The sequence below is a fragment of the Sturnus vulgaris genome, chromosome 13 (genome assembly GCF_052056855.1).
Source record: "Sturnus vulgaris isolate bStuVul1 chromosome 13, bStuVul1.hap1, whole genome shotgun sequence".
In the NCBI taxonomy this organism is placed as follows: domain Eukaryota; kingdom Metazoa; phylum Chordata; class Aves; order Passeriformes; family Sturnidae; genus Sturnus; species Sturnus vulgaris.
The window spans coordinates 19,743,172-19,769,527 of record NC_142255.1 but is presented as its reverse complement, the minus strand read 5'-3'; the positions used below and the strand labels follow the sequence as shown (position 1 = coordinate 19,769,527).

Genomic DNA, 26,356 nt, shown 5'->3' with positions numbered 1-26,356 from the left:
GGAATTCCTGGTGGTTTTAGTACCTTTGGCTCCCTAAAAACAAGGAATTGCAGCTCTGGAAAACCGGGAATTCCTGGATTTTTAGCACCTTTGGCTCCCTAAAATCCTTCGGATGAAGTCTGGGGGGGAGGTTGGGGTTGAGTGAAGCTCCTGGAATATTTTCCCTTGGGAATGGTGGGGGGATTCTGGGGAGGGATTATCCCAGGAACACTGGAGCCTTTCTCCTGGAAAATCTTCCCCTGGCTTTGCCAGGCTGGGAACAAGGAGCTCCTGGATCCCAGGGAAGAGCCAGCGCTCCATGATTTCCTCCCTCTGGAATGAGCTGGATCCTAAATGGGAATGTTGGGATGAGCTGGGAATGCTGGAATGAGGATCCATGCTGGATTCCAGGATCCATCTTCAGCTGATTCCCCCCTCCCTGGTCTGGAGGAGCACATCCCAGAATTTTCCTTGGGATTCGCGCCCCCCCCCCACCCCTTCCCACAGAGCCCCTGGATGGAGAAGGAAAAGCGGGAATGCGGTTCTGGTGTATCCTGAAAAGATTTTATTCCATCACTATCCCGTGGGAGCATAAATAATCGGGAATGACAGCACATGGAACGCAGCGGGGAACGCGGGACACGGACGGGACAGACCCGCGCCGGGAACGCCGGGAACTTCAGGAATTGGGATCTCCAGGAAAAAACCAACGGGATCTGGCATCGTTCCCTGTGCTCCAGGCAAATTCCAGCAATCCTGGGATTGTCCAACGTGCTGAGCCCGGCGAGCTCCAGGTGCATCTCTCGGGATCCATCCCCAGGAATATCCCAGGATCCCACCATGGGAATGAGCCCAAGTTCTCACCACAGGAGTGATCCCAGATTCCCACCCTAGGAAGGATCCCAGTTTTTCACCATGGGAATGATCCCAAGTTCTCACCATGGGAAAGGATACCGGGATGGATCTCAGGCTCCAAATGCAGGAAGAATTCCAGGTTCCCACCACAGGAAGAATCCCAAGTTCCTATCATGGGAAAGATCCCATCCTGTTCCCATGGGAATGATCCCAGATTCCCATTGTGGGAAGAGGCCCAGGCTCCCAACATGGGAAAGGATCATGGGAAGGATCCTGGGATTCCACCATGGGAATGATCCCAATTTTCCAGTAAGGGAAGGATCCCGTCCTGCTCCCATGGGAATGATCCCAGTTTTCCAGTAAGGGAAGGATCCCATCCTGCTCCAATGGGAATGATCCCAGTTTTCCAGTATGGGAAGGATCCCATCCTGCTCCCATGGGAATGATCCCAGTTTTCCAGTATGGGAAGGATCCCGTCCTGCTCCAATGGGAATGATCCCAGTTTTCCAGTATGGGAAGGATCCCGTCCTGCTCCCATGGGAATGATCCCAGTTTCCCAGCACGGGAAGGATCCCGGATTCCCACCCCCTTTGACGATCAAGCCCTTCCCACTTCCTGCCCCTTTTCCAGTTCCGCTCCTGCTGTCACATTTTTGCATAGGAAAAAAAATTAATAGCAAGGAAGCTTGGCGCTTTCCCGGGAATCCGCCCCGGGCTGGCTCATCCCGACGGACAGGACACGGCTCCGACTTAGTGGGAGCCTCCAGGCTTTCCCAGGAATCAGGTTAGAGCGGGATTAGTGCCGGACAAGACGCACAGGACGTGATTCCAGGCTCTCGGCAGCCGCGGATTCCGGAATTGTGTTCTGGGTGAGTGGATCCAAGGAATTCGGGAGTAGAAACAAAGGAATTTCTTTAGAAAACGTCCCTGGAGTCAATTGTTCTTGGGGCTGTTCCGGAAGTTCTTTAATTCCAGCTGCAGCTGCCGGATCCGAATGTCCTTCTGCGAGAGCTCGTCCTTCAGCCGCCGGATCTCGTCCTGCTGCCGGAAGAACATCCGGAGCAGCTGGAAAACAAGGATGAAGGGCGGAGTTGGTGGGATCACACCAGCTCATCCCGGGATTTCGGCAGATCCGTGCTGGGAATGGGCCGGAACTCGGCTGATCTTGGGGACAAGGGGTGGATTTGAACTGAAGGATGGGAGAGTGGGGAGGGGCTGGGCTGGAATTCCCAGAGAAGCTGTGGCTGCTCCTGGATCCCTGGAAGTGCCCATGGCCAGGTTGGAGAAGCCTGGGATAGTGGGAGGTGTCCCTGGAAAAGGTATCCATCATGGGAAAGGGTCGTGGGATGGATCCTGGGATCCCACCATGGGATGGATCCATGTTCTCACCATGGAAAAGAGTCATGGGATGGATCCCACACTCTGACTATGGGAAAGGGTCATGGGATGAATCCCAGGATCCCACCATGGAAAGAGAGCCATGGGATGGATCTCACATTCCCACCACGGAAAAGAGTCTTGGGATGGCTCCCAGGCTCCCATTCCTGGAGGGATCCCACGCTCTCACTTCCATTGGGATGGAGACTGGCAGCACGGTGCCTTTCCAGGTTCAACCCCCAGATCCCATTCCCATCCCAAAGATCCCATTCCCATTCCCATTCCCATTCCCATTCCCATTCCCATCCCCACTCCAGGCCTGCCCCACCTCGTTCTCCGTGCGGGGCGGGACGTTTTCCAGGAGGTCGATCCCGTTGACCACCACGCTCTTCTTCTCCCTCACCGGCGCCTTGAAAACGATCTTGGAATTCCTCTTGTATCCCTCCTTCAGTGACATCAGGATGGGATCTGCGGGAGAGCCAGAGGATCAGCGGGATCAGTGCTGGCCCTTTCCCACATCCCAGATATTTTTGGGATACCACCCCCCCGGTGCCTTTACCTCTGTTGACCCCACTGAGCCACTCATCCGGGGTCAGGGCCGGCTCCGTGCCCGGAGTCATGGGATAAATGTCCTCCTGGTACGTCTCCGACTGGGAAAATGGGAAGAGAAGAGCAGTGGGATCTGGGAATCCTCTCCCTGGGCACGGGGGAATAATTCCCTCCCCCACAGAGGGAATAAACACCCGGATAGTTGGGAAACTCCGGGCACAGGGAGGAATTTTGGGAAGTGCTGGCTGGAGCAGAGAACCTGGGATTGTGTCCTCCACCAAGCAGCTGGATTTGCTTCCCAGAAAACCCTGATCCAAAGGATATTTTCCCAAAAACTCCCAGACCAACCCCTTGGGGTTGAGACCAACCCCTTGGAGAAACATTCCCGTTAAACTGTGGGTGAAATTCCGTGGGATGAGTAAGGATGGAGAGGTCCAGGGATGGTGGGAACAGAGCCGTGCATGGGATTGGCCGGAGCGGGACATGTCCACGGCCCAGACATTCTGGATCCCGCTCATTCCCACATTCCAGGACTCACCCTCCTCGGGACGATCATGGAGATGGGCTCGATGAGCCCCTTGAGGGTGATGAGTTTGTAGAACCGGAAAACTTCACAGGCGGAGACGTCCAGGCCGTGCTTCGGCATCACCCCTGCGGAGAGCACCGGGATCATCACCGGGAAATTCCCACATGGAAAAATCCCAAACCGGAGAGCACCGGGATCATCACCGGGAAATTCCCACATGGAAAAATCCCAAACTGGAGAGCACCGGGATCAGCCATGCAGGAAATTCCCACATGGAAAAATCCCAAACCGGAGAGCACTGGGATCAGCCATGCAGGAAATTCCCACATGGAAGAATCCCAAACCGGAGAGCACTGGGATCAGCCATGCAGGAAATTCCAGCATGGAAAATCCAAATCCCAAACCTAATCGCAATCCCATCCCAATCCCAATCCAAACCCAACCCCAACCCAATCCAATCCCAAAATCAATCCAAACCTAATCTAAACTCAGTCCAATCCCAATCCAATCCCAAACCCAACCCAAACCCTTTTCCTTGTGCCATTCAATCCAGCACCTTCCCCATCCACCTTTTCCGTTCTCCGGGAAGCGGAGCCGCGGCAGCTCCATCCTTACCCAGCCCTTTCTGCGGAGCCGGAGAGCGGAATTCCATGAGATAGCTCAGGTAGGGCTTTTCCGAGCCGATCTCGTAGTACCGGATGTTGCCGTCGCCCTGGAGCAGCAGGGAAGAGGGATGGGAATGGATTTGGAAATGAGAAAGTGGGGGAAAGCAGCATTAGGAGCATTTAGAAGGCAGGGAGCAATGGGATTGTTCCCAGGGAGGGGTTGGAATTCCCAGAGAAGATGTGGCTGCCCCTGGATCCCTGGGATGTTCTGGGTTGGACAGGGCTTGGAGCAGCCTGGGATAATGGAATGAGTCCCACAGCAGGGACATCCATGGAACTGGAGGAGTTGGACGTTCCCTTTCCACACAAACCATTCCAGGATACAAATTCCAGCCCCAATCCCTGGGCAGTGCTGGGGGATTTTCTGGGAATGCCCCATCCGGGTTCTCCGTGCATCCCTACCTTCCCAGCCAGGTACAGCATGTGGGTGTCGGCGTCATAGAACGGGAAGAGGAGCCCCGAGAGCCCATCGATCTCCTCCTCGATCAGGGGCATGGATAAATCCTCCTGGAAAACAGGAAAATCCCGGGGTTAGCCGTGTCCCAGTGGCGGTGGAGAAGGAATTCCGTCAGGGATAGAGCAGGGATCTGGGCAGGGATGGAGCAGGAATTCCGGCAGGGACAGATCGGGATCCTGGTGGGGTTGGAGCAGGAATTCTGGCAGGGATGGAGCAGGGGTCTGGGCAAGGATAGAGCAGGAATTCCAGCAGGGATAGAGCGAGATCCTGGTGGGGTTGGAGCAGGAATTTCGACAGGGATGAAGTGAGATCCTGGCAGGGTTGGAGCAGGAATTCCAGTGGATATGGAACAGGGATCCTGGCAGGGATGAAACAGGAATTCTGGCAGGAATTCCAACAGGGATGGAGCAGGAATTCCGGCAGGGATGGCGCAGGGATCCTGGCAGGGATGAAGCAGAAATTCCAGCGGGAATGGAGCAGGATCCTGGCACCCACCTGGTCCCAGAGGGCGATCTGCCGGGTGTTCCAGCGGGACACTCCCGTGGTCAGGAGCCGTTTGGTGCTTCCCAGGAAAACCACGCGGTTGACGCGGTGGTTTTTGCAGCTGGCCTCCTGCAAGACAGGAGAGAGCTCTGGAATTCCCCTTGGATCCAGCTCTCATCCCAGGAAAACCCTTTCCTTGCTCCCCTCGCCTTATCCTGGGGAAATTCCAGCTCTGTCCTTCAGCACCTGGCCCTGGCCAAGCCAAAATTCCCATTTTCCTGAGGATCAGGGAGAAACCACCTCCTCCAAATTCCTGCTCCTTCCCCTTTATTCCCAACGTTTCCCACAAACCCTTAATTAACACCGGAATCAAAGCCTCCAACTCTGGACCTTCTCCAGCTCCTTTTCCTTTATTCCCAACGTTTCCCACAAAACCTTAATTAACAACGGAATCAAAGCCTCCAACTCTGAACCTTCTCCTGCTCCTTCCCCTTTATTCCCAAAGTTTTCCACAAACCCTTAATTAACACCGGAATCAAAGCCTCCAACTCGGGATGAGTCCCAGCCCTTCCCACCATCTCCACAGCCATCCTGGGAACCTGCGAGCACCTACAGCACTTCACGGATTTTTCTTGTTTGTTTTTTTTTTGTTTTGTTTTTCCCGACATTCCAGGAGATCCTTCCCCAAAATCTCCCCCCGGGCCGGGATTTCCCGTCCCACCTGCAGGACCCTGCCGGAGCGCGGCTCCACCACGCGCAGTTTCTTGTCCTTGCAGGTGGTGGCCAGCAGGCTGCCGTCCGTGTTGAAGGACAGGCACAGGATCACGTCCGTGTGGCAGTCGATCATCTTCACCGGCTCGCCGATGTCCAGGTTCCAGATCAGCACCTGCGGGAAAGAGCCTTTGGAGCAGCCGGGATGGTGGAGGGGTGGGTACGGGTGGTCCTGGTCTATGGAAGCTGTTCCTGGTCTATGGAAGCTGTTCCTGGTCTATGGAAGCTGTTCCTGGTTTTTAGAAGCTGTTCCTGGTCTATGGAAGCTGTTCCTGGTTTTTAGAAGCTGTTCCTGGTCTATGGAAGCTGTTCCTGGGTTTTGGGAGATCTCCCTGATCTATGGAAGCTGTTCCTGGTCTATGGAAACTTCCTGGTTTTTGGAAGCTGTTCCTTATCTATGGAAGCTCTCTCTGGTCTATGGAAGTTTTTAATGAGCTGTGGAAGCGGTTCCTGGCTTTTGGAAGCTGTTCCTGGCTTCTGGGAGGTCTCCTTGGTAAATGGAAGCTGCTCCTGGTCTATGGAAGTTGTTCCTGGGTTTTGGGAGATCTCCCTGATCTATGGAAGCTGTTCCTGGTCTATGGAAGCTGTTCCTGGTTTTTGGAGGCTGTTCCTTATCTATGGAAGCTCTCTCTGGTCAGTGGAAGTTGTTCCTAATCTATGGAAGCTGTTCCTGGTCTATGGAAGCTGTTTCTGGTTTTTTTGGAAGCTGTTCCTTATCCATGGAAGCTCCCTCTGGTCTATGGAATTTTTTCATGAGCTGTGGAAGCTGTTCTTGGCTTTTGGGAGATCTCCCTGATCTATGGAAGCTGTTCCTGGTCTATGGAAACTTCCTGGTTTTTGGAAGCTGTTCCTTTTCTCTGGAAGCTCTCTCTGGTCTATGGAAGTTTTTCATGAGCTGTGGAAGCTGTTCCTGGCTTTTGGAAGCTGTTCCTGGCTTCTGGGAAGTCTCCTTGGTCAATGGAAGCTGTTCCTGGTCTGTGGAAGCTATTCCTGGTTTTTGGAAGCTGTTCCTGATCTATGGAAGCTGTTCCTGGTTTTTTGGAAGCTGTTCCTTATCTATGGAAGCTGTTCCTGGTTTTTGGAAGCTGCTCCTGATCCATGAAAGTTCTCCCTGACCTGTGGAAGCTATGGAATGTCTCCCTGGTCCATGGAATGTCTCCCTGGCCTATGGAAGCTGTTCCTGGTTTTTGGAAGCTGCTCCTGATCTCTGGAAGCTGTTCCTGACCCATGGAATGTCTCCTTGACCCATGGAATGTCTCCCTGTCCTATGGAAAGCACGGAATGAGATGATCTTTAAGCTCCTTCCTGCCCACACCCCTCCACCATCCCACCATCCCGCTCTGGCCATCCACAGGTGACTCCCGGCGGTGCCGAAATCCGGGAAAACCCTCGGGAGCGGCATTCCCGGGAATCCTGACCTTGTAGTCGTATCCGGCGCTGAAGAGGATGTTGTTGGTGGTCGGGTGCCACTCCACGAGCCCGACGCGGCGGCTGTGCCCGTACAGCTCCAGCACCGCCTCCGTCATGTTCCGCTTCAGCCCGCCCTCCGGAATCTCCCAGATCCGCACCTGGAATGCCGTTTGGAGCGTCCCAGCTCCTGCCCTTCAAAGATCCTTCCTCCCCTCCCCCCCAAAAAAACGCTCTTGGGAATTCCAGGATCAGCCCTGCTGCTGGCGCCTCAAGGATAAATAATAAATCCTTGGGAAAAATCCAGGACAGATCTACACCTGGAATGGGGTTTGGAGTGTCCCAACTCCTGCCCTTCAAAGCTCCTTCCTCCCCCCCAAAAAAATCCTTTCAGGAATTCCAGGATCAGCCCTGCTGCTGATGGTTCCTTAAGGATAAATAATGAACCCTTGGGATACCTTGGGAAAAATCCAGGATAGATCCACACCTGGAATGGGGTTTGGAACATCCTAACTCCCATCCTGGAATTCTTGTCTTGTCCAGGAATTCCAGGATCAGCCTGGCTGCTGATGATTCCTCAAGAATAAATAACAAATCCTTGGGATGCTTTGGGAAAAATCCAGCCGGGATTGATCCAGACCTGGAATGGGGTTTGGAACATCCTAACTCCTGGGAGTTTTCCATTATTTAGCTCCTTTTTTCCATTATCTCCATGGAGATTTCCAACCTGAATTTTCCCAGGAACCTTCTCCCAGCTGCTCCCTCCTGTCAGGGACTTGTGGAGAGCCTGGAATTCCCTCCAGATCCCATTTTTCTCCAGGCTGAGCATTCCCAGCTCCCTCAGCTGCTCCTGATGGGAATTACCCTCCCAACCTTTCCCCAGCTCCGCATTTGTGTCCGGAAAAAAAAGAAGAGGAAGGAATTCCAGCCCAGGAGCAAGGCTGGGCACAATTTGGGATCGGCTTTGATTTCCTGTCCCTCAGCATTCCCAAAATAAATGCCATGGAAATATCGAAATAGGGAATCAATGGGATGGGGAGGATGGATGGATCTGGGAATTGCATCCCGGAATTCCGGCTCACCGAGGTGTCCTCGGAGCAGGAGGCGATGATGTTCTCAATGAAGGGGTTCCACTTGATGTCCAGCACGTTTCCCTGGTGGCCACAAACTTTGGGATAGTTCGGCTCGATCCGGCCGGTCTGGAATGGGAAATCAAGGAAAACATCGGGAAAACCATCAGATATGGGGAGAAATTCGTGTTTCCAGGGGGGGAAAATTGTTGGAGAAGGGGGAATCCAGCTCAGCCTGGGATGGGCCAAACCAAGGACTGGGTTTATCCAATATTCCCAGTATTCCCAGCTGATCCATGGATGGGATTCTCCAGACTCCATGGAGCAGGAAAAGCACAGCTGGGAACTCAGTGGGAATTCATGGAATCATGGAATATTGAGGTTGGAAAAGAGTTCCAAGATCAATCCACAGGGATTTTCAATCCCTCTGGGAATGGGGACAGAGCTGGAAAACCTTTACCCTGATGAAATATTCCCAATATCCAAACTTTTCTCTTCATGATCCAAATCCATGGGCAGAAGGACTGGAAGAGACTCCAGAGCCCCTCAGCCATTGCATCCCAGAATCCCAGAAGGGTTTGGGTGGGAAGATCTTCCAGGAGATCCCTTCCCAATCCCTGCCATGGGCCAGGATCCCTTTCCCTTATCCCGGATTGCTCCAAGCTCATCCAACCCAGCCTGGAGTTGGAGCATTTGGAATTTCCCTCCCAAAGTTTGGATTTCCTTCCCAAAGTTCAGATTTCCCTCCCAAAGTTTGGATTTCCTTCCCAAAGTTCGGATTTTCCTCACAAAGTTTGGATTCCCCTCCCCAACTTCGGAATCACCATTTTCCAAGATTCTCCTCCGTGGAGCAAACCCCAAATTCTGGGATCACCAACTCCTGCCAACCCTCAATCCGTGACCCCACAGGATGGGGATCTCTCCATGCGGAATTCCCAAAGCTTTTATGGAGCCTCCTGGGAAGAATCCCACCGGGATGGGCCGCAGGAATCCTCCCCATTCCCGAGGAATCTCCGTGTCCGGATTCCACCCCGGTGTCCTTCCCTGCTCCGTGCTGGCTCCGTGCCGGAGCCGCGCTCGGAGCGTGCGGAATATCTGGGTCAGCTCGGCACAGCCGCTGAATATTTCATGGATTTTCCTTCCCGACTTTTCCCGTGCTGAGCTCCCGGCTCCTTTTATCGGGAACAAAGGAATGTGCTGGGAATTCTGCCCTCGGCAGCTCCGGGGAGTCGGATCAGGGCCAGGAATGGACCCAGAGCTGTCGATCCCAAGGTTTCTTGGGATTCATTTCCTCCCTCCTGCTGCAGGGAGGAATTTGGGAAGGAAAATTCCCAAAGATGAGACAGAGCAGGAAAAGGAAACATGGGAATGGAGGTGATTCCTTAGTTCTGCCTCTCAGTGAATTCCTGGGATGCAATTCCTGATTTTAGCTTTGTTACAGGAAATATTCCAGCCCCCATTGTTTATCCAAAGGCTCGGCTTATCCCTCTTTTCCCAAATTTCCGATTTTGCCAGGACTTTATTCACATCCCAGCCACAACAGAAATTCCCATAGAAATCACAGAATTCCAGGTGGATGGAAATTTTAACAGCACAAATCCAAATTCCACCACTTTCATTTTGAGGAATCAGCCGAGTGAATTCCTTTTTCAAGGAGACTTGATGGATTTTCCCTGAAATTTATCAGGATTTTAAGAGGAAAATGCTGAGTTTGGTTATTTGGGATTGTTTCTTCCCAGGAAATCCGGAATTTTGATTAAATTGGTTGCACAGAGTGGGAAAAGGACAAGGATTGTGCCATTCCCAGGGCACCTGGAAAATGGAAAGGAAAAAGGGAAAATGAAAAGGGAAAATAAAGGCAATAAAAGGAAAAAATCCCTAAAAAAACCCCAGGATTCCGGCTGCTTTTTCCCGTTTTTCAGCGGGGCCGTGCTGGCAGGCAGGAGTTAATCCAAGGTGAATCCTAATCCCTGGATCCCTGATCCCCGGCTGAGGGAAGAGCAGTGACCCAGATTCCGGCCCCTCAGGGACAGCCTGGAGCTCTCCCGGCTCCGGCAGCTCCGAGCTTTTCCACGGAAAAGGCTGGAAGGGGAAAATCTTCCGGCAGCTCCCGCCCCTCCCTTTGCTGAAGCGCTTGGAAAAGGGAAAAAAATCCTTCGGGTCATGGTGGGAAAAGGGAAAATTATTTGGGAAAATTGTGAGTTTTGGGGATTGGGGGGTGTGGAAAGGGAATTCTTTCCCTGGGAATGGCTGGAATAGCAGCAGGCAGAGGGATGGAAATCCTCTGGATTCAGGAATCAGGGAATGGGATTGCGGATCCCGAGGATCGGTGTAGAGAATCCTGGGAATTCCAGTGGACTCAGAGCCATCCCCGGGATGAGAGGGATGGAATTTCCCTCCCTGATGGAAATCCAGGATGAATTTTCCATCGGATCCATCAGCACCAAATCCAAGGGATGGGGAAAATCCTCAATTCCCACCCTTGGAGCAGCACAGCCACGGCTGAATTCCACTTTTCCTGGAAATCCATCCAGCAGGAAATCTTGGATAAATTATTTCAATACCCAAAATTCCCCAAACACACTTTTCCCTTGGAAAACACAAACCAAGAGCACTTCCAAACCCTCCCATTCCCTGGAAAGCTCCACAGATGTGGAGAAATCCCTGGATTCTGCTCCATCCTTCAATCCCACATGGAAAACCTCAGGAATGGATGCAGCATCCATTGGGCAGCACCTCCAGATCCCATTCCTGGATGGAACAATCCCATTCCCGGATGGAAAATCCCAAGGGAGCATGGAAGGGAACCTGGGGAGGTTTGGGAATTCCATGCCCTGTCCTATTCTAAATCCAGTGCTGTCATATCCCAAATCCAGCTTTTTCCCCATTCCAAATCCAATGTTTTTTCTATCCCAAATCCAGTCCTGTCCCTATCCCAAATCCAGCCTTTTTACTATCCCAAATCCAGCCCTGTCCCCATCCCAAATCCAGCCTTTTTCCCCATCCCAGATCCAGCCATTCCCACAATCCCGGCAGTGACGGGAGCAGGAGTTTGGATTTCAGTTTCCTCCGGATAAACAGAGGCTCCCCCTTCCCGTTCCCACTTCCTTTGGGAGAGAGCATTGTCTGTCCCTGGAAAACAGCTCCTCATTCCCAGCAGGAACAAAAATCCCTCTGTTTCCATGGAAGTGATTCCCTGCAAAGGGATCCATGGTGATCCCAACAAAATCCTTATCCCAAATCCCTCTCCAGCTTTCCCAGAGCTCCTTTAGGCCCTGGAAGGGGCTCTGAGGATTCCCTGGATCCTCCCCTTCTCCAGGGGAACATTCCCAGCATTCCCAGTCTCTGGGAGATTGGGATGAGCTCCAGAAGGATGGGATGTGACGGCACCGAGATGCTTCCCCATGGAATTGCAGCATCCAAGGATTTTTGTTGCCTGACTCAAAATACAGGAATATTTTCCAAGGGGTCTCCAGGACCAAATCCTCAAAGCCAGGTTGGAGAGGGCTTGGAGTATCCTGGGACAGTGGGAATTGTCCCTGTCCTATCCCAAATCCAGCTTTTTCCCTATCCCAAATCCAGCCTTTTTCCCTATCCCAAATCCAGCTTTTTCCCTATCCCAAATCCAGCTTTTTCCCCATCCCAAATTCAGCGATTTTCCCATCCCAAATCCAGCCATTTTCCCTATCTTAAATCCAGCTGTTTTCCTGTCCCAAAGCCAGCTTTTTCCCCATCCCAAATCCATCTTTTCCCTATACCAAATCCAGCCCGTTTCCCATCCCAAATCCATCTTTTCCCTACCCCAAATCCAGCCCTTTTCCCATCCTAAATCCATCTTTTCCATATCCCAAATCCAGCCCTTTTCCCATCCCAAATCCAGCCCTGTCCTATCCATGGAATGGGATGATCTTTAATGTCCTTTCCAACCCAAACCATTCCAGGATTCTCTCGTTCCTATGGAGCCACTCCTGCTTTTCCCGATCCTTCGCCCACTCCCTTGGGATATTTTTATCCCAAGGCTCCCTCCCAGTCCCGAGGCTCTGGAATCCGGGAGGAAGGAGGAACAAAGCTCCCTCTTCCCAACCCACACATCCCTTGGATCGCTCCATGAAAACCCCGGGATGTGGATTTGGGATGAGCGGGAGGAGCAGATGGCCCCGGCCCAGATTCCGGGGAGCTTTGCTGAGGGCAAAATCCAGGGAAAAGATCCAAAAATACGGCGGCGAATCCACGGAGCGGCTCCGCGGTATCCGGGTTACCTTCATTAGCTTCTAATTATGGATCCCAATTAATTAGGGAGCTGCTGGTTTCCAAGGAAAATTAGTTTCTCCTTAACGAGCTAATCAGAGCTCCGGATTAACAAAAAAAAATAAAAAAAAAAAAATTGGGAATTTATTAACTCCTCCAGCATCCAGGGCTGCTCCAGGCGGGATTGATGAGCTGGAAATCCCAGGATTTCCAGGATCCCTTCGGAACAGGTGGCAAACGCCATCCCTGCTTTTATCCCAGCGGGATTTTGCCAGGAAAAAAGTGGGATTTTCTGGGAATTCCTGGGTTTTTCCTCAGGATTCGGGATCGAGGGAGTGTGGATGGAGATTCCAGCTGGGATCTGGGAGGAAGGAGCCGGGATGAGGCCGGAGCTGGAGCGCTCCGGGTGCTCAGACAAAGCTCCCGTGTTTTTTTTTTTTCTGGGAATATTAATGAGGCTCAAGCTGTGCTCTGCAATTAAATCCTGATTAGAATTCCTCCCATCTGGAGCTGCCTCCGGAATGAACGAGGAATTCGGGAGAGGCGGGAATGTTGCACAGGGAAAGGGTTGAAGGAATTATGGGATGGAGGGGGAAGAAAACCAGGGAGAGCTCCTGCTTCTCCCAGCTTCCCTTCCCGGCTGGAATTTGGGAATGCAGCTCTTCCATGGCAAAATTCCTCCTGGGAATGAGGCTGGGAGCATCCCAGAGCTGCAGGTGCCCAGGGACGGGATGTGGATTCCTGTTTGGAATGCAGGAATATCCCAGGGGAGTGCCCCAATTTTGGGAGCAATCCAAGAATCCCAGAATCCTGGAGCAGTTTGGGCGGGAAGAGCAGCCGGAATTTGGACACTTCACAGCAGCAGGTGAGAGATTCCCAATGGGAATTCCCACCTGGAGCCATCCCAAAGTGTCCAAATCTCCTTTTCCTGGGGATCCTTCCTCGTCATCCTGCTGGAGCAGGTGAGATTCCCAATGGGAATTCCCATCCCGAATCTCTCACCTTCTCCAGTGGGATGATGGGGAAACCCCAGGAAAAGCAGCAGGAATTTGGACACTTTTTTGGGAATTCCCATCCAGGAAAAGGAGATTTGGACACTTTGGGATGGCTCCAGGTGGGAATTCCCATCTTGAATCTCTCACCTCCTCCAGCAAGATGCCGAGGAAACCCCAGGAAAAGCAGCAGGAATTTGAACACTTTTTTGGGAATTCCCATGGGGAGTCTCACCTGCTCCAGTGGGATGATGAGGAAGGAACCCCAGGAAGATCATCAGGAATTTGGACACTTTTTTGGGAATTCCCTTTGGGAATCTGACCTGCTCCAGCAGGATGATGAGGAATGAACCCCAGGAAGCCCATCAGGAATTTGGACACTTTTTTGGGAATTCCCATGGGGAATCTGACCTGCTCCAGTGGGATGATGAGGAAACCTCAGGAAGCCCATCAGGAATGTGGACACTTTTTTGGGAATTCCCTTTGGGAATCTGACCTGCTCCAGCAGGATGATTAGGAATGAGCCCCAGGAAGCCCATCAGGAATTTGGACACTTTTTTGGGAATTCCCATGGGGAATCTGACCTGCTCCAGCGGGATGACGAGGAATGAACCCCAGGAAGCCCATCAGGAATTTGGACACTTTTTTGGGAATTCCCATGGGGAATCTGACCTGCTCCAGCAGGATGATGAGGAAGGATCCCCAGGAAAGCCATCAGGAATTTGGACACTTTTTTGGGAATTCCCATGAGGAACCTGACCTGCTCCAGCAGGATGATGAGGAAGGATCCCCAGGAAAGCCATCAGGAATTTGGACACTTTTTTGGGAATTCCCATGAGGAACCTGACCTGCTCCAGCAGGATGATGAGGAATGAACCCCAGGAAGCCCATCAGGAATTTGGACACTTTTTTGGGAATTCCCATGAGGAATCTGACCTGCTCCAGCGGGATGACGAGGAAGGAGCCGCCGCCGGCGCTCTCGGTGACGATGGCCAGGTAGCGCGCGTTGACGGCGCAGAAATGGTTGTCGTGGACGTTCTTGGTGATGGGAATTCCGTCGAAGCAGTGCTCCCGGCTCGCCGCCTTCCCGTAAACATTCCGGAACTTGGAGCTGCGGTACTGCGGCCGCCATGACATCTGCGGGAAAACACAGGGATCGGCATTCCAAAAAAAACATTAAAAACCCAAAACAAACAAATTCCTGGTTGTTGTCCTGTTTCCAGTCTGTTTTTTCCTGCCATGACATCTGTGGGAAAACGCAGGGATCGGCATTCCCAAAAAAAACCCAAACAAACACATTCCTGGTTGTCCTGCTGTTCCCAATCTATTTTTCCTGCCATGACATCTGTGGGAAAACACAGGGATCAGCATTCCCAAAAAAACACCCCACACATTCCTGGTTTTTCTCATGGTTTTATCTGGTGGAAGCATCGGGATGGATCATCATGATATGAGCATTCCTGAAAAATCTGAAGGATTCTCCCAGTGCTGGAATGGCTCCCAAAAGGCATGGAAAGAAGGCTCAGCATTCCCAAAAAAACCCCCCATATTCCTGGTTGTCCTCCCATTCCCAATCTATTTTTCCAGCCATGATAGCTGCAGTAAAATGCAGGGATCATCATTCCCAAAAAAACCCCACATTCCTGGTTGTTCTTGCATTTTTACCATGGACATGGAAGGGATGGGATGGGCCCATTCCAACATGAACATTCCCGAAAAATCCAAAGCATCCCCTGGAGCGAGGAATGGCTCCCAAAAGGCTTTAAAAGAAAGCTTGGCATTCCCCAAAAAAAACTTCACATTCCTGGTTTCTCTCCTGTTTTTCCTGATGGGACATGGAAGCACTGGGATTGTCCCATTCCAACATGAGCATTCCCAAAAAATCTACGGCACCGCCCCAGTGTGCTGGAAGAGCTCCCAAAGGCTCGGGAAGCTGCAGAATTCCAGCTGCTCCCCTTTGGAGTGGGAACGCTCATCCAGGACACGCCTGGGTGAACACGACAAAGGAATTCCAGCTTGGAATGTGATGGCTTGGAAATGGGTGACAGGAGAGCAGGAATTGGGGCAGGATGGGAGCGCTTAGGGATGGAGGGAACCTTGGGAATATTCCATTTTTCCACAGGTTTCCCTGCATGGAGCAGCACAGGATCCAGCAGGGATCCCAAGGATCCAGGAGCTGATCGTGGAAGCTCAGGGATCTGAAGGATCCATCCGCTCATCCTGGTGGGAAAGGACTCAGGAGTAAATCCCCAGCTCTGCCCTCATTTCCTGGGAACAGCAATGCCTGGAAAACCAGGAAAAGATCCCAGGAGTGAAAATCCATCGGCTCTGCCCTCATTCCATGGGAATAGCAATGTCTGGAAAACCAGGAAAAAATCCCAGCAGCTCTGCCCTCATTTCCTGGGAATAACAATGCCTGGAAAACCAGGAAAGTATCTCAGGAGTAAAAAAACATTGGCTTTGCCCCAATTCCCTGGAAACAGCAATACCTGGAAAACCAAGAAAAGATCCCAGGAGCTTTGCCCTCATTCCCTGGGAATAGCAATGTCTAGAAAACCAGGAAAAGATCCCAGGAGCTTTGCCCTCATTCCCTGGGAACAGCAAAGCCTGGAAAACCAGGAAAAGGTCCCAGGAACAACCCCCCAGCCGTGCTTGGACGTTTTCCCGCTTTCCTGGCAGCTCCAGCCTTTCCCGGGAGCGGCAGCGGGAGCAGCTCTTGTCTCCATGGGTTTGGCTTTTTCAAAGGATCCTTTCATCCCTCGGGAGTCTTGGAAACAGCGGGAACGAGGGAAAAATCGGGAAAGCAGCTCTGGCCACAACAACAGGCGGAGCCCCGGCCCTAATCCCGAAAAAACCTGGATATTCTAAAAATAGCTCCCGGTAATCCGCCCCGAGCGTCCGAGCTCACGGAGAAATTCATCCCTGCCTTCACCTGGAATTTTTGGGAGGAACAATTCCTCCCTTCCAGGTTTTTTTTTTCCCTTGGAATTTTGCCCTTCCAGCGGCTTTTGTGTTGTCACCATGGTGCTTCCCGTGTTCCGAGGGTTTTTAGTGGGAATAAAGGGATCTTTGCTCGGGATTCGCTGTTTTTCTGGTGGATTTTTTTTGTTGAGCAGCAGGGAAAAAAAGAGGGATTTGGTTGGAAAAATCATTGGGAAAAGGAAAACCAATGCAAAAAAAAACTCTGGGGTTTTCAGGAAGGGGATCCAGGGCATGGAGCCTTTCCCAAATCCTGCTATTCCCAATTTTCCTGTCGTGATAAAAATTCCCTGTCAGGGATTTCTGGATAAAAATCAAGGCTGAGTTTTGTAGGAATTTTGGGATTTTGTAGAAATCCCACATCCAAGCTGATTCCAGCCCTGGGTGTGGGGTTGTTTTCCCTCCCTCTCTCCGGATCCAACACATCCCTGGAAGTTTTTTTCCATGGGAAAGGTCAGGAATGCTGGAGTTTGACATTTCCAGCATCAATGGCTCATTAAGGCTGGGCACAAACAGGAGCCGCTTTTCCAGAGGAAAATCAAGGATCTGGAATCGCCAGGAAGGAGCTGGAGCTGCCCAGTCCCACCCCAGGGACATCCTGCAATTCCCTCGTGGAGAAAACAGGGGGGGAAATGATAAAATTTGGAATTTTGGGGGGAAAAATCCATTCTGGACTCTCTGCTGTGCCACATTCCTGGGAGGATTCCTGGAACAGAGCCATGATCCCAAATTTCTGGTGGATTCCACATGGAAGCTGTGCCTGGGAACATCAGGATCGAGGGATTTGGGATGAAATCCCAAAGGATTTGGTCCGTTTGGGAATGGATTTGTGGTGATCCCAGATCCCACCCAGCTGGAGCCAGGAGATATTTTGGGACTGATATCCTAGAATATTTTAGGATTGAAATCCAGAGGTGAAATCCAGGCTGGAAAATCTCAGAACGTGCTGGGAGAGCCCCTCCAAATCCACCTCCCCATCCCAATCCAGGAATTTTTTCCATTGGGAGGGGAAGACTCGGGAGCAGGAGCTGGCTGGAATTCCCAATCCAGCCTCACCACAGGGCTGGAATTCCCAATCCAGCCTGGCCATGGTTTTGGAATTCCCAATTCAGCCTGATCACGGGTTTGGAATTCCTGATCCAACCTCCCCACAGGGCTGGAATTCCCAATCCAGCCTGGCCATTGGAATTCCCAATCCAACCTCACTGTGGGTTTGGAATTCCCAATCCAACCTTGACATTTCAATCCAAGAGGGAAAACTCAAAGGAATGCCGGGAATTCCCTTCATCCCCAGGGATCTCCGGAGCGGAGCCGGCCCCAGGGGAGGCTCTGGGCTGGCTTGGGATGAGTTTTCCATGGATTTTGTCGCAGCCGGGTGGGAATTCCCGGCTCCGGACACTCACCAGGCCGCGCTTGCTCCCCAGCACCTCAGACTTGTGCAGGTCCCTCATGGAGCTCTGTGCGGAGAAGGGAAAGGAAAAAATTCCATTCATTTCCCAGGAATTCCAGGGAAAACACCCGAACCCTTCCTGCTGCTCCGGAGGGCCGGGATCCGCCCCCAGCAGGGAATTTTTGCCGGTTCCAACCCCATTTCCTCCTCCCATGTGGAATTTTGGAAAATTCCACGTGGCCGCCAAAGTTCTTCTGGGGGGGGAGAAGGAATTCCATAAAAATCATGGATTTATCGTTTAAAAAAGCGGGATTATGGGATATTGGGAAGGAATTCCCGGAGAAGACGGGGCTGCCCCTGGATCCATGGAATGTTCAAGGCGAGGTTGGATGGGGCTTGGAGCAGCCTGGGATAGCGACAGAATCCATGGAATGTGAGAGGTGGGATAATTCCAGCTGGGAATCTCCCAGCTGAGGTTTTTCCAGCCTGGAAGTGCCTGGGATTTCCCTGGATTTTGACTTTTCAAGGATTTTGACTTTCTCGAAATCCTGGGAATGGTCTCTCCTCTTCCCAAACACTGGGAGAAAGCTCCAAGCGATTCCCAGGAATCCTCATCCCTCCTGGATCGTGGAGCTGCTTCCCAAGTTCCCACAGATCTCATGGAATTCCCGGAAAGGTGCAAAAACCATCCCTGGCACCCTCAGGGAGCCGAGGTTGGATCATTTTTCCACCTGGGAAAACTTCCGGAGGAGGAAAACCAAACTTTCCCAGGCCCCACGTGCCGAGAACAATCCCAGAATTCCCCCTCTGGAAAAAATTCCGGAAGCAAGGCCAGCTGTCCTCCCACTCTGTTTTCTGAGTCCTTCCCACCTCGGGAAGCTCCGGATGGAGAACAAAACATTCCCAGCCCCCGGAGCTGCCCTGGGTCACCACCCCCGGGAATTTCCTCTCCTCCAGCTCCTTGGAATTTCCTTGAGGGGAAAAAAGAAAATTCCAGGCTTTTCCCCCGATTTTTCCCGTTGGAATGAGCATGAGCCAGGGATTCATCCATGAGAATTCTTTCACATCCCATCCCAAATCCTTGGATCCAACGGGATTTTGCAGCCAGGATCCAGCAGTTTGGATCTATCCCAAGAAAAAGCCTCCAGTGGGAAGATCCCATCAATCCAACCATTCCCAAAGTCAGATTTTTAATGGGAAAAAGGGGGGAAAGCCACTTTAGAGTGGGAATTTAAGGGATGGAATTATCAAGGAAAAGGGATCCCACAGGGAAAAAATTCCTTTGGGAGATGCCAGGTGGGAGAGGATGAAAAAATTCCAGGAAAAAATCCACCTGAAGCAGAAACATTGAGATAGCCTGGAAAAATTCCCTTTCCAAGCCCCAGCTTTGCACAGGACAGGGAAATTTATTTATCTGGAAATTTCTTTTTCCTGGGATTTTTCCAAAGCAGGGGACAGCGCTCCGGGAAGCAGCTCCCACAGCTCTCCCTTTCCACGTAAAAAATTCCAAATATTCCCGGGAACGAGCACTCTGGCGTGGCTCCAAACCCCAAATCCCAAAAGGATTTCTTGGGAAGTTTCTCCCAAGCTTTCCCTGCGGAAATCAAGGAACGCAAACGGCCAAATCCATCCAGAAAAGAAGGAAAACAAGCGGGATCCAGCCGATATTCCAGGCTGCACATTCCCGTTTCCCGGGAAGCGCCGGAGGAGGCTGAAAGTCACGGAATGGCACCGACCACCCCCCCCCCCCCACCTTCCCAAGCCTCGGGAATCCGAGCCTGGACAAACCTTTCCTTGTGCTCCGGCTCCCGGGATGAGCGGAACCCTCCGGAGAAAGGCAAGGGAGCCTTGTTATCCTTGTTTTCCTTGTTTTCCTTGTTTTCCTCGTTATTCCAGCACAAAGCCGGGAGCTGGCGGAGCAGCGGCCGCGATGTCCCTCCCCTGCCCCGAAACCTGCCTCAAATCCCGCTTTTTTCCCCCCAGGTTTTCCTTGGATTTTTCACTCTTCACACCGGATTCCCTTTTCCAGAGGTTGGGATGATCCCACCGGGAGCCGGGATCCCTCTGGATGAGCCTGCATGGAATTCTCATCCCGGGTCAGTTTTTCCATGCATTTTGGATCGTTTCCTGAATTGATTTCCTCCATCCTCATTCCCGTAGAATTCCCAAAGAACCTTCCACGGATTTGATCCGCAGAGATTTTTTTGGGATAACGGGTCAAATTCTGGGAGGAAATCCATGGAAGCCACCACAATCCTCATTCCCAGGCACTCCACAGATTTGACCCACACAGATTTTTTGGGATAATGGGTCAATTTCTAGGAGGAAATCCATGGAAGCTGCTGCAGTCCTACAGATTGAAAACCATGGAAACACCTTCCCAGCTTCCAGCGGAGGAATTTGGGGTATCCCACCAAATCCTGGGAATGTTCCCGTCCCTCTCCGGGATCCTCACCTGCCCTGCTCGGCTCCGGGCTGGTCGGCGCCTCCGGATCCCCCGGGATGGACACGGAGCTCAGGGAATCAGGGCTGCTCCAGGAGCCTGGAAAAGAAGGAAACTCTTTGGATCCCAATTTCCAACCGGGATCGATCCCAAAACTGGGGAAAGGGAATAACGATCTGGAGGATTCTGGGATTCGCTCCAGCCCCCAGTGGCATTCCAAGGGTTGGGATCCACAGGGATCCGGCATCGCCGATGGGTCAGGCTTTGCCAACCGGCATCCCTGGAAATCATGGAATTCTGGAATGGCTCGGGTGGGAATGGACCTTCAATCCCGCCCCATTCCACGGGCATTTCCCCCATCCCAGGTTGCTCCAAGCCCCATCCAAGCTTTCCTTGGACATTCCTGGAATGTGGCTCAGCCTTTTAGGTCATTCCCATTCCCAAATCCAAATGGAATCGACTCCATGACAACGATCCCTGCTCCTGGCACCACCTTATCCCCAAAATCCCCAGCAGCTTCCTGGGATTCCCACGGGGAATTTTGCTGAAGCACAGCACTTCCCAAGATTTTGGTGGATTTTCCCACAATTTTTCCATAATTTTCCATCATTATTTGTGTAATTTGTTGGAATTTGCACGGCAGGAGTTGCTGGGATAAACCACCACTTTCCAGAGGGGAAAATTCCCAATCGGAATCCCATTGGGATGAGGCTGAGCTCCATGGAATTCTGTTTCTTTGAGGGGAAAAAAATATTCCAGGCTTTTTCCTAACTTGAGAAGTTTTAGGGAAGTCAGAGAGGGGGAAAAGTCGGAATGAGCGGGACCAAGCCAGGGGCACATCCATGAGAATTCTGGATCCATAGGAAGGCGGACACAGCTCCCATCCTATTCCTGGAATTCCTTGGATTTTAGATGAGCTTGGAAAAGATGAGGCTGGAAAAGCTTTGGACACAGGGATGTGGCTGCCATCATTCCCAGCATTCCCACATTTCCCATCCAACTGGGAATCTCCCACAGGCAGACCCCAATCTGGGCTCAGATCCCGATTTATTGATCCCGATTTATCCTGATTTATCCCAATTTATTTAGCTTGATTTATCTCGATTTTTCCACTCCAACACCACCTTGGATGTTGGGTTTGGACACCGGGATGTGGCTGCCATCATTCCCAGCATTCCCACATTCTCACAGGCAGACCCCAATCTGGGCTCAGATCCCAATTTATTGATCCTGATTTATCTATCCCAATTTATCCCGATTTTTCCGATTTTTCCCAATTTTTCCATTCCAACACCACCTTGACCCACCCAGCCTTTCCCTGGCACGGCCTTTCCCGGGCATTCCGCTCCCGGAATTTTTCCCAGCCCCATTCCAGCCGGAGATCCGTGCTGGGAGCCTTCGCCAGCGGGAACAAAGGAGCGCAGGATTTCTGGGAGCGGCCTTGGCACGGCTCCGGCAACGCCAGAATCCATGGATTTGGGGGGCACGGGAGCAGCTGCCTCCTAAATCCAGAGATTCCCCCCCTCCTCCACTGCCGGATTTTGGGAATGACTCGGGAGATAGGAATCCGGGATTGAGCTGCGGGATGAATGGAACTATTCATGGTTTGATAAAATTCCATGGAAAAAAAAAAAAAGCGGGAAGAGGGGGGGTGGGAATGAGCCCGCCCGGCCGGGTGTGAGTTACGGATCCCGCTAACGACCCCAGTTCATTCCATTGAATCCCAATTAATTGCACGGAATCCCAATTAATTGCACGGAATCTCAATTAAAGCTCATTAAAAAGCCGAGGGCTGGAGTTGCTTTGGATGAGGGGAATTTTTATTGGAACGGGGATTTTCCTCTTCCAGATCCCAACGGCTCCTTATCCCTGTTCCCAACCGCCAGCGATCCCAAAGATTGGTGACCCCACCTGGGCTTTTCCCAGGTTTTATGGAGAATTTGGGAATGAGGGAAAAAAAGGGGGGGGGGGGAAGGAAAAAGGAAAGGAAAAAGGAAAGGAAAAAGGAAAGGAAAAAGGAAAGGAAAAAGGAAAGGAAAAAGGAAAGGAAAAAGGAAAGGAAAAAGGAAAGGAAAGGAAAAGGAAAAGGATTTTAAGGAATCATGAGGCAGGAAATGCCCCACTTCCCACATTCCATGGATTCTCTGTCACTATCCCAGCCCCAGTGTCCAGCCTGGCCTTGGACATTCCAGGGATCCAGGGGCAGCCCCGGCTTCTCTGGGAATTCCATCCCAACCCTTCCCAGGCAGGAATTCCTTCCCAGTATCCCATCCATTCCCTCTGGCACCGGAGGCCATTCCCAGTGTCCTGTCCCTCCATCCCTTATCCCAAATCCCTCTCCAGCTCTCCTGGAGCCCCTTTGGGATATTTGGAATTCTCAAGGACAGGCTGCTCCATCAAATCCATTTTTAGCAACCCCCCGGAGAAGCCTCCATCCTGTATTCCCGGGAAATCAATCCTTGTTCTCCAAATCCCAATTCCCTGCTAACACAGCAGGGAATTGATCCGGTATCAGCTTTTCCATGGATCAGCATTTGCTCCAGCCACAGAATCTGCCCTTCCGAGGCAGCAGAGGACACTGAGAATTCCCACTGGGAATATCCCGGCGTTCCAACCTCCCAGCCATGGAGAACTTCTGCAGGGCATCATTTATTTATCCCGACAGGGAAGAGTTGGAATTTCCTCTCTGGAATCTGGGTTTGGCTCCATTTCCTTTGGATATTCCCATTCCTTTGGATATTCCCATTCCTTTGGATCTCGGCTCTGTGACTTTTTGTCAATTCAGAGTTTTTTTGGGAAAAATTCCAAGCATTTCAAATCCCTCTTCCTGGAGTGACCACACCCCCCGATCCCAGTAATTTGTTAATTTGGGATCTGGGAGCAGCCTCTGGAATGGGTGGGAGTTGGGAGCACCTGATCCAAGATTCTCCAGCCCCTCCCTGACTGCAGAATCCCCATTTGGATATTCCCACCTGGATATTCCCAAGGATTCCATTCCCGTTTTCATGGCAAAAGAATCCCTTTCCTCCTGTTTCTGTTCCCATCCCGCCTCACATCTCTTCTCCCTCAAATCCCGCTTCCATCGGCTTCCTGGGAAAGTTATCCAGGCTGAGGGATAAAAATTCCCAAAATTTGGGATGCTTTTCCCTTTCCAAGGCACGGGGGACCAAACCAGACTCCGCAGCATGGAAGAATTATCCCAGATTCCTACGGATCTTCTGGAAAAGTTGGGGAAAAAAAGCTGGAGTGGCCATTCCATGGTATCCATGCCATGATTCCAGGGAATTTGGGCAGCTCCCAGAGCGAGGCGTGGGCTCTCCCAGCATTCCCATGGATCCAGCTCCATCCTATTTTTAATTCCCTGGTTCCAAACTCCCCCAGGAGCTGCAGCTCCGGCTGCTCCTCCCCGTGGGAAGGGAGGGGGTGGCTCGGGACAGGGACGGATCCAGGAAATATTCCAGCCCCCTCCAAGCTTTTGCCCAGCCCTCCAAATCCCAGGAAAAGCTCTTTGTGCTCCCTCTCCGATTCCTCGGGATGGCTCTGCCTGCCTTCAGGCCCCTGCTCCTGATTTTCAGCTGGATTTTCCACACAGGAGGAATTCCTCGGGAATATTTACAAACTTTGGAAAAGCTTATCCAAGGTTTCCAGCTCTGCCTGGGAAGCGGCCCCGGCGTGGGAGGAGTTGCTGCAGAAGAATCCCAAATTCCTGCCCCAGACAACGCCGGCAGCCGGGGCAGGATGCGGATCCAGGAATTCCCTGGGGGCTGCCCCTTTTCCTGCCTTTCTGTGGGAACAATTCCCATCCCCAAATCCCACCGTTCCCTGCAGCTTTGGAGCTTTTCCTGACTCCGGAGAGCCAAAAACATCCCGGAAAATCCTCTCCCAGCTCCTTGTCCCACTTCCCTTTTCCCTCTCCACATCCAGGGAATATCCAGGGACTGGCATTCCCCGGATCCGTGGCCCAGTTTTGCCTGGAAAAGCCCTGGAATTGACGCTGTGCCAGGTCAGGAAGCTGCTCCTGGAATTTCTTTGGATTTCATCGATCCACTTTGCAGGAGATAAAATCCATAGGGAGAGCACGGATGGAACACAGGGAATTTTGGGACAGAAGATGGAAAATTTTTCCATTTGCTCATCCATTCCCTGAAAATCAGCAAAAAATTCCCTATCCTGCTGCAGGTGCTTTCCCTGGGGCCTTTTTCCCAGATAAATCCGTTCCCACTCCAAAAATAAAAACCTGGGAATGAGTGCTCCAAATTCCCAGCCTGGCTCCCAACTGCGGCCCTGGATATCTGGGAATTCGGGGTCCTTTGATCCCAATTGTAGATTTTTATCCCAAATTCTGGCCTGCTCATCAATCCCTCTCTGGAATTCTTTTCCAGGGATTTTGGCATGGATTGGGAATGGCACCTGGGAATGCCCAACCCCCAAGGCAGCGCTGGTGTCATCCCACAAGTTTTTCCCTAAGGAAAAAGCTGGGAAAGAGGGATTCTCCCTGTTTTCACCGGGGTTATTTGGACAATCCAAATATTCCAGCCTGTCCCAATCCATGTGGCTTTTATGGGATCAGCAATCCCATTCCCAGAGCCCACTGAGGTCATTCCCAATGATTCCCTGGAATGTCTGGTGACCTCCCAGAGTCATCGCTGTGCCACACCCTCGGGCTGGGATGGGCTTGGAGCTCCCTGATCCCAAATCCCAGGGATCCCCTGGAATTGGCTCAGGGTTGGAGCTCCCCGATCCCAAATCCCAAGGATTCCCTGAAATTGGTCCCTTTGCTCCAAATCCAGCAGGATCCAGGAGCTTGGGATCGATCCAGGGGCACAACCTCGGCCATGGGATGGGAGAGTGGGATCAGCTTCCAGGAATCCTGGGATGGGAAGAGACGGGGCCGACCCTCAGGAAACAAAACCTTCCCAGCCGCAGGAATCCGGGAGCTGCTCCGAGATGGATTTGGAATCAAATTTGGAATCAAATCCCCTGCCCCCTCCCACCCCGTTCTGTTCCTTAATCCCAGCGCCATTCCCGAGGTTTTCCACGCCCTTCCAGCCACCTGTAGAGGTCCGGGAAGCCGGGAAGAGGCTGAGGGAGGGGTCCCGGCGGGGCTGGACCTGCGTTTTGGGGGATGCGCGGTTTTTGGGATGCGCAGTTTGGGGGGGATGCTCGGTTTGGGAAATGCTCGGGTTTTTGGGGATGCTCCGTTCGGGGCGGATTCTCGGTTTGGGGGATGCGTGGTTCGGGAGATGCTCGGATTTTGGGATGCTCGATTTTCTGGGATGCTCGGTTCGGGGAATCCGCGGTTTTAGGGGGGGATGCGCGGTTTTGGGGCGGATTCTCGCTTTTTGGGATGCGCAGTTTGGGGACGATGCGCGGTTTTGGGGCGGATGCTCGCTCTTTGGGATGCGCGTTTTTTTTGGAGCTGCTCCCTTTGGGGTCCCAGCGCCGCTCGGAGCCTCCCGGGGATGCTCCCCCGGCACCGCCGCCCCCTCCAAGGGTTAAAACTGCAGCAGAGCTGCGGGGCCGGAGCGGCCGCGGCCGCGGGAGGGGCTCGGCCGCGATCGAATCCCGGGAATCGGGGCCAGGAAAAGCGGGAAGCTCGGCCGGGAGAGGCTCGGCCGGGGCGGGCCGGGGCCGCGCGGCACCTGCGGGCACCGGAGCGCAGGTCGGTCCTTACCTTGGGGACACTCATGCGGCTGGCGGCGAGCGAGGAGAACCGGAGGAGACGGAGAAGGAGGAGGAGGAGGAGAAGCGACGAGGAGGAGGAGGAAGAGGAGGAAGAAGAAGAGGAGGAGAAGGAGGAGGAGGAGGAGGAGGGTGGGGTGTGCCCGCTCCCAGCGCCCGGCGCTGCCCGCAGCTCGGCCGGTGCTCGGCGCTGCGGGGCCGTGATGTGATGTCAGCCCCGCACCGCCCCCGGGGGGAGCGGCCCCGGCCCGGCCCCGCTGCAGCCTTAACCCTTGGGAGCCCCGGTTCGGCTCCGGATTAACCCTTGGGAGCCCCGGTTCGGCTCCGGATTAACCCTTGGGAGCCCCGGTTCGGCTCCGGATTAACCCTTGGGAGCCCCGGTTCGGCTCCGGATTAACCCTTGGAGAACCCCGGTTCGGCTCCGGATTAACCCTTGGAGAGCCCCGGTTCGGCTCCGGATTAACCCTTGGAGAGCCCCGGTTCG

General features: G+C 52.6%; 1 protein-coding gene across 3 annotated transcripts; it reads right to left on the bottom strand.

Moving 5' to 3' along the window:
- Positions 1-521: 521 nt before the first annotated feature.
- Positions 522-26,085, bottom strand: CORO2B (coronin 2B). 3 transcript variants are annotated; one of them, XM_088172739.1, is made up of 14 exons: positions 25,865-26,082; positions 20,203-20,289; positions 17,761-17,814; positions 14,315-14,515; positions 8,151-8,267; positions 7,080-7,229; positions 5,612-5,776; positions 4,903-5,019; positions 4,353-4,457; positions 3,901-3,997; positions 3,298-3,410; positions 2,770-2,860; positions 2,539-2,678; positions 522-1,898 (listed from the first exon to the last, which is right to left on the bottom strand). In XM_088172739.1, exons 3-14 carry the CDS (start codon positions 17,806-17,808, stop codon positions 1,767-1,769), a joined length of 1,476 nt encoding a protein of 491 aa, XP_088028865.1. In that variant the 5' UTR covers positions 17,809-17,814; positions 20,203-20,289; positions 25,865-26,082; the 3' UTR covers positions 522-1,766. The 3 variants fall into 3 exon arrangements, with proteins under 3 accessions (XP_088028865.1, XP_088028866.1, XP_088028867.1); XM_088172740.1 differs by lacking the exon at positions 17,761-17,814 and having other exon boundaries at positions 25,865-26,085; XM_088172741.1 differs by lacking the exons at positions 17,761-17,814; positions 25,865-26,082 and having other exon boundaries at positions 20,203-20,301.
- Between the last annotated feature and the right edge of the window lie 271 nt (positions 26,086-26,356).

Excerpts from the sequence above, each read along its gene's own strand:
- CORO2B (XM_088172739.1), bottom strand. The coding sequence starts at position 17,808 with ATGAGGGACCTGCACAAGTCTGAGGTGCTGGGGAGCAAGCGCGGCCTG. Across the intron at positions 5,020-5,611 it reads GCTCCGGCAGGGTCCTGCAG|GAGGCCAGCTGCAAAAACCA; the intron begins GTGGGACGGGAA and ends CCTGTCTTGCAG. Across the intron at positions 3,411-3,900 it reads GGCTCCGCAGAAAGGGCTGG|GGGTGATGCCGAAGCACGGC; the intron begins GTAAGGATGGAG and ends TGCTCTCCGCAG.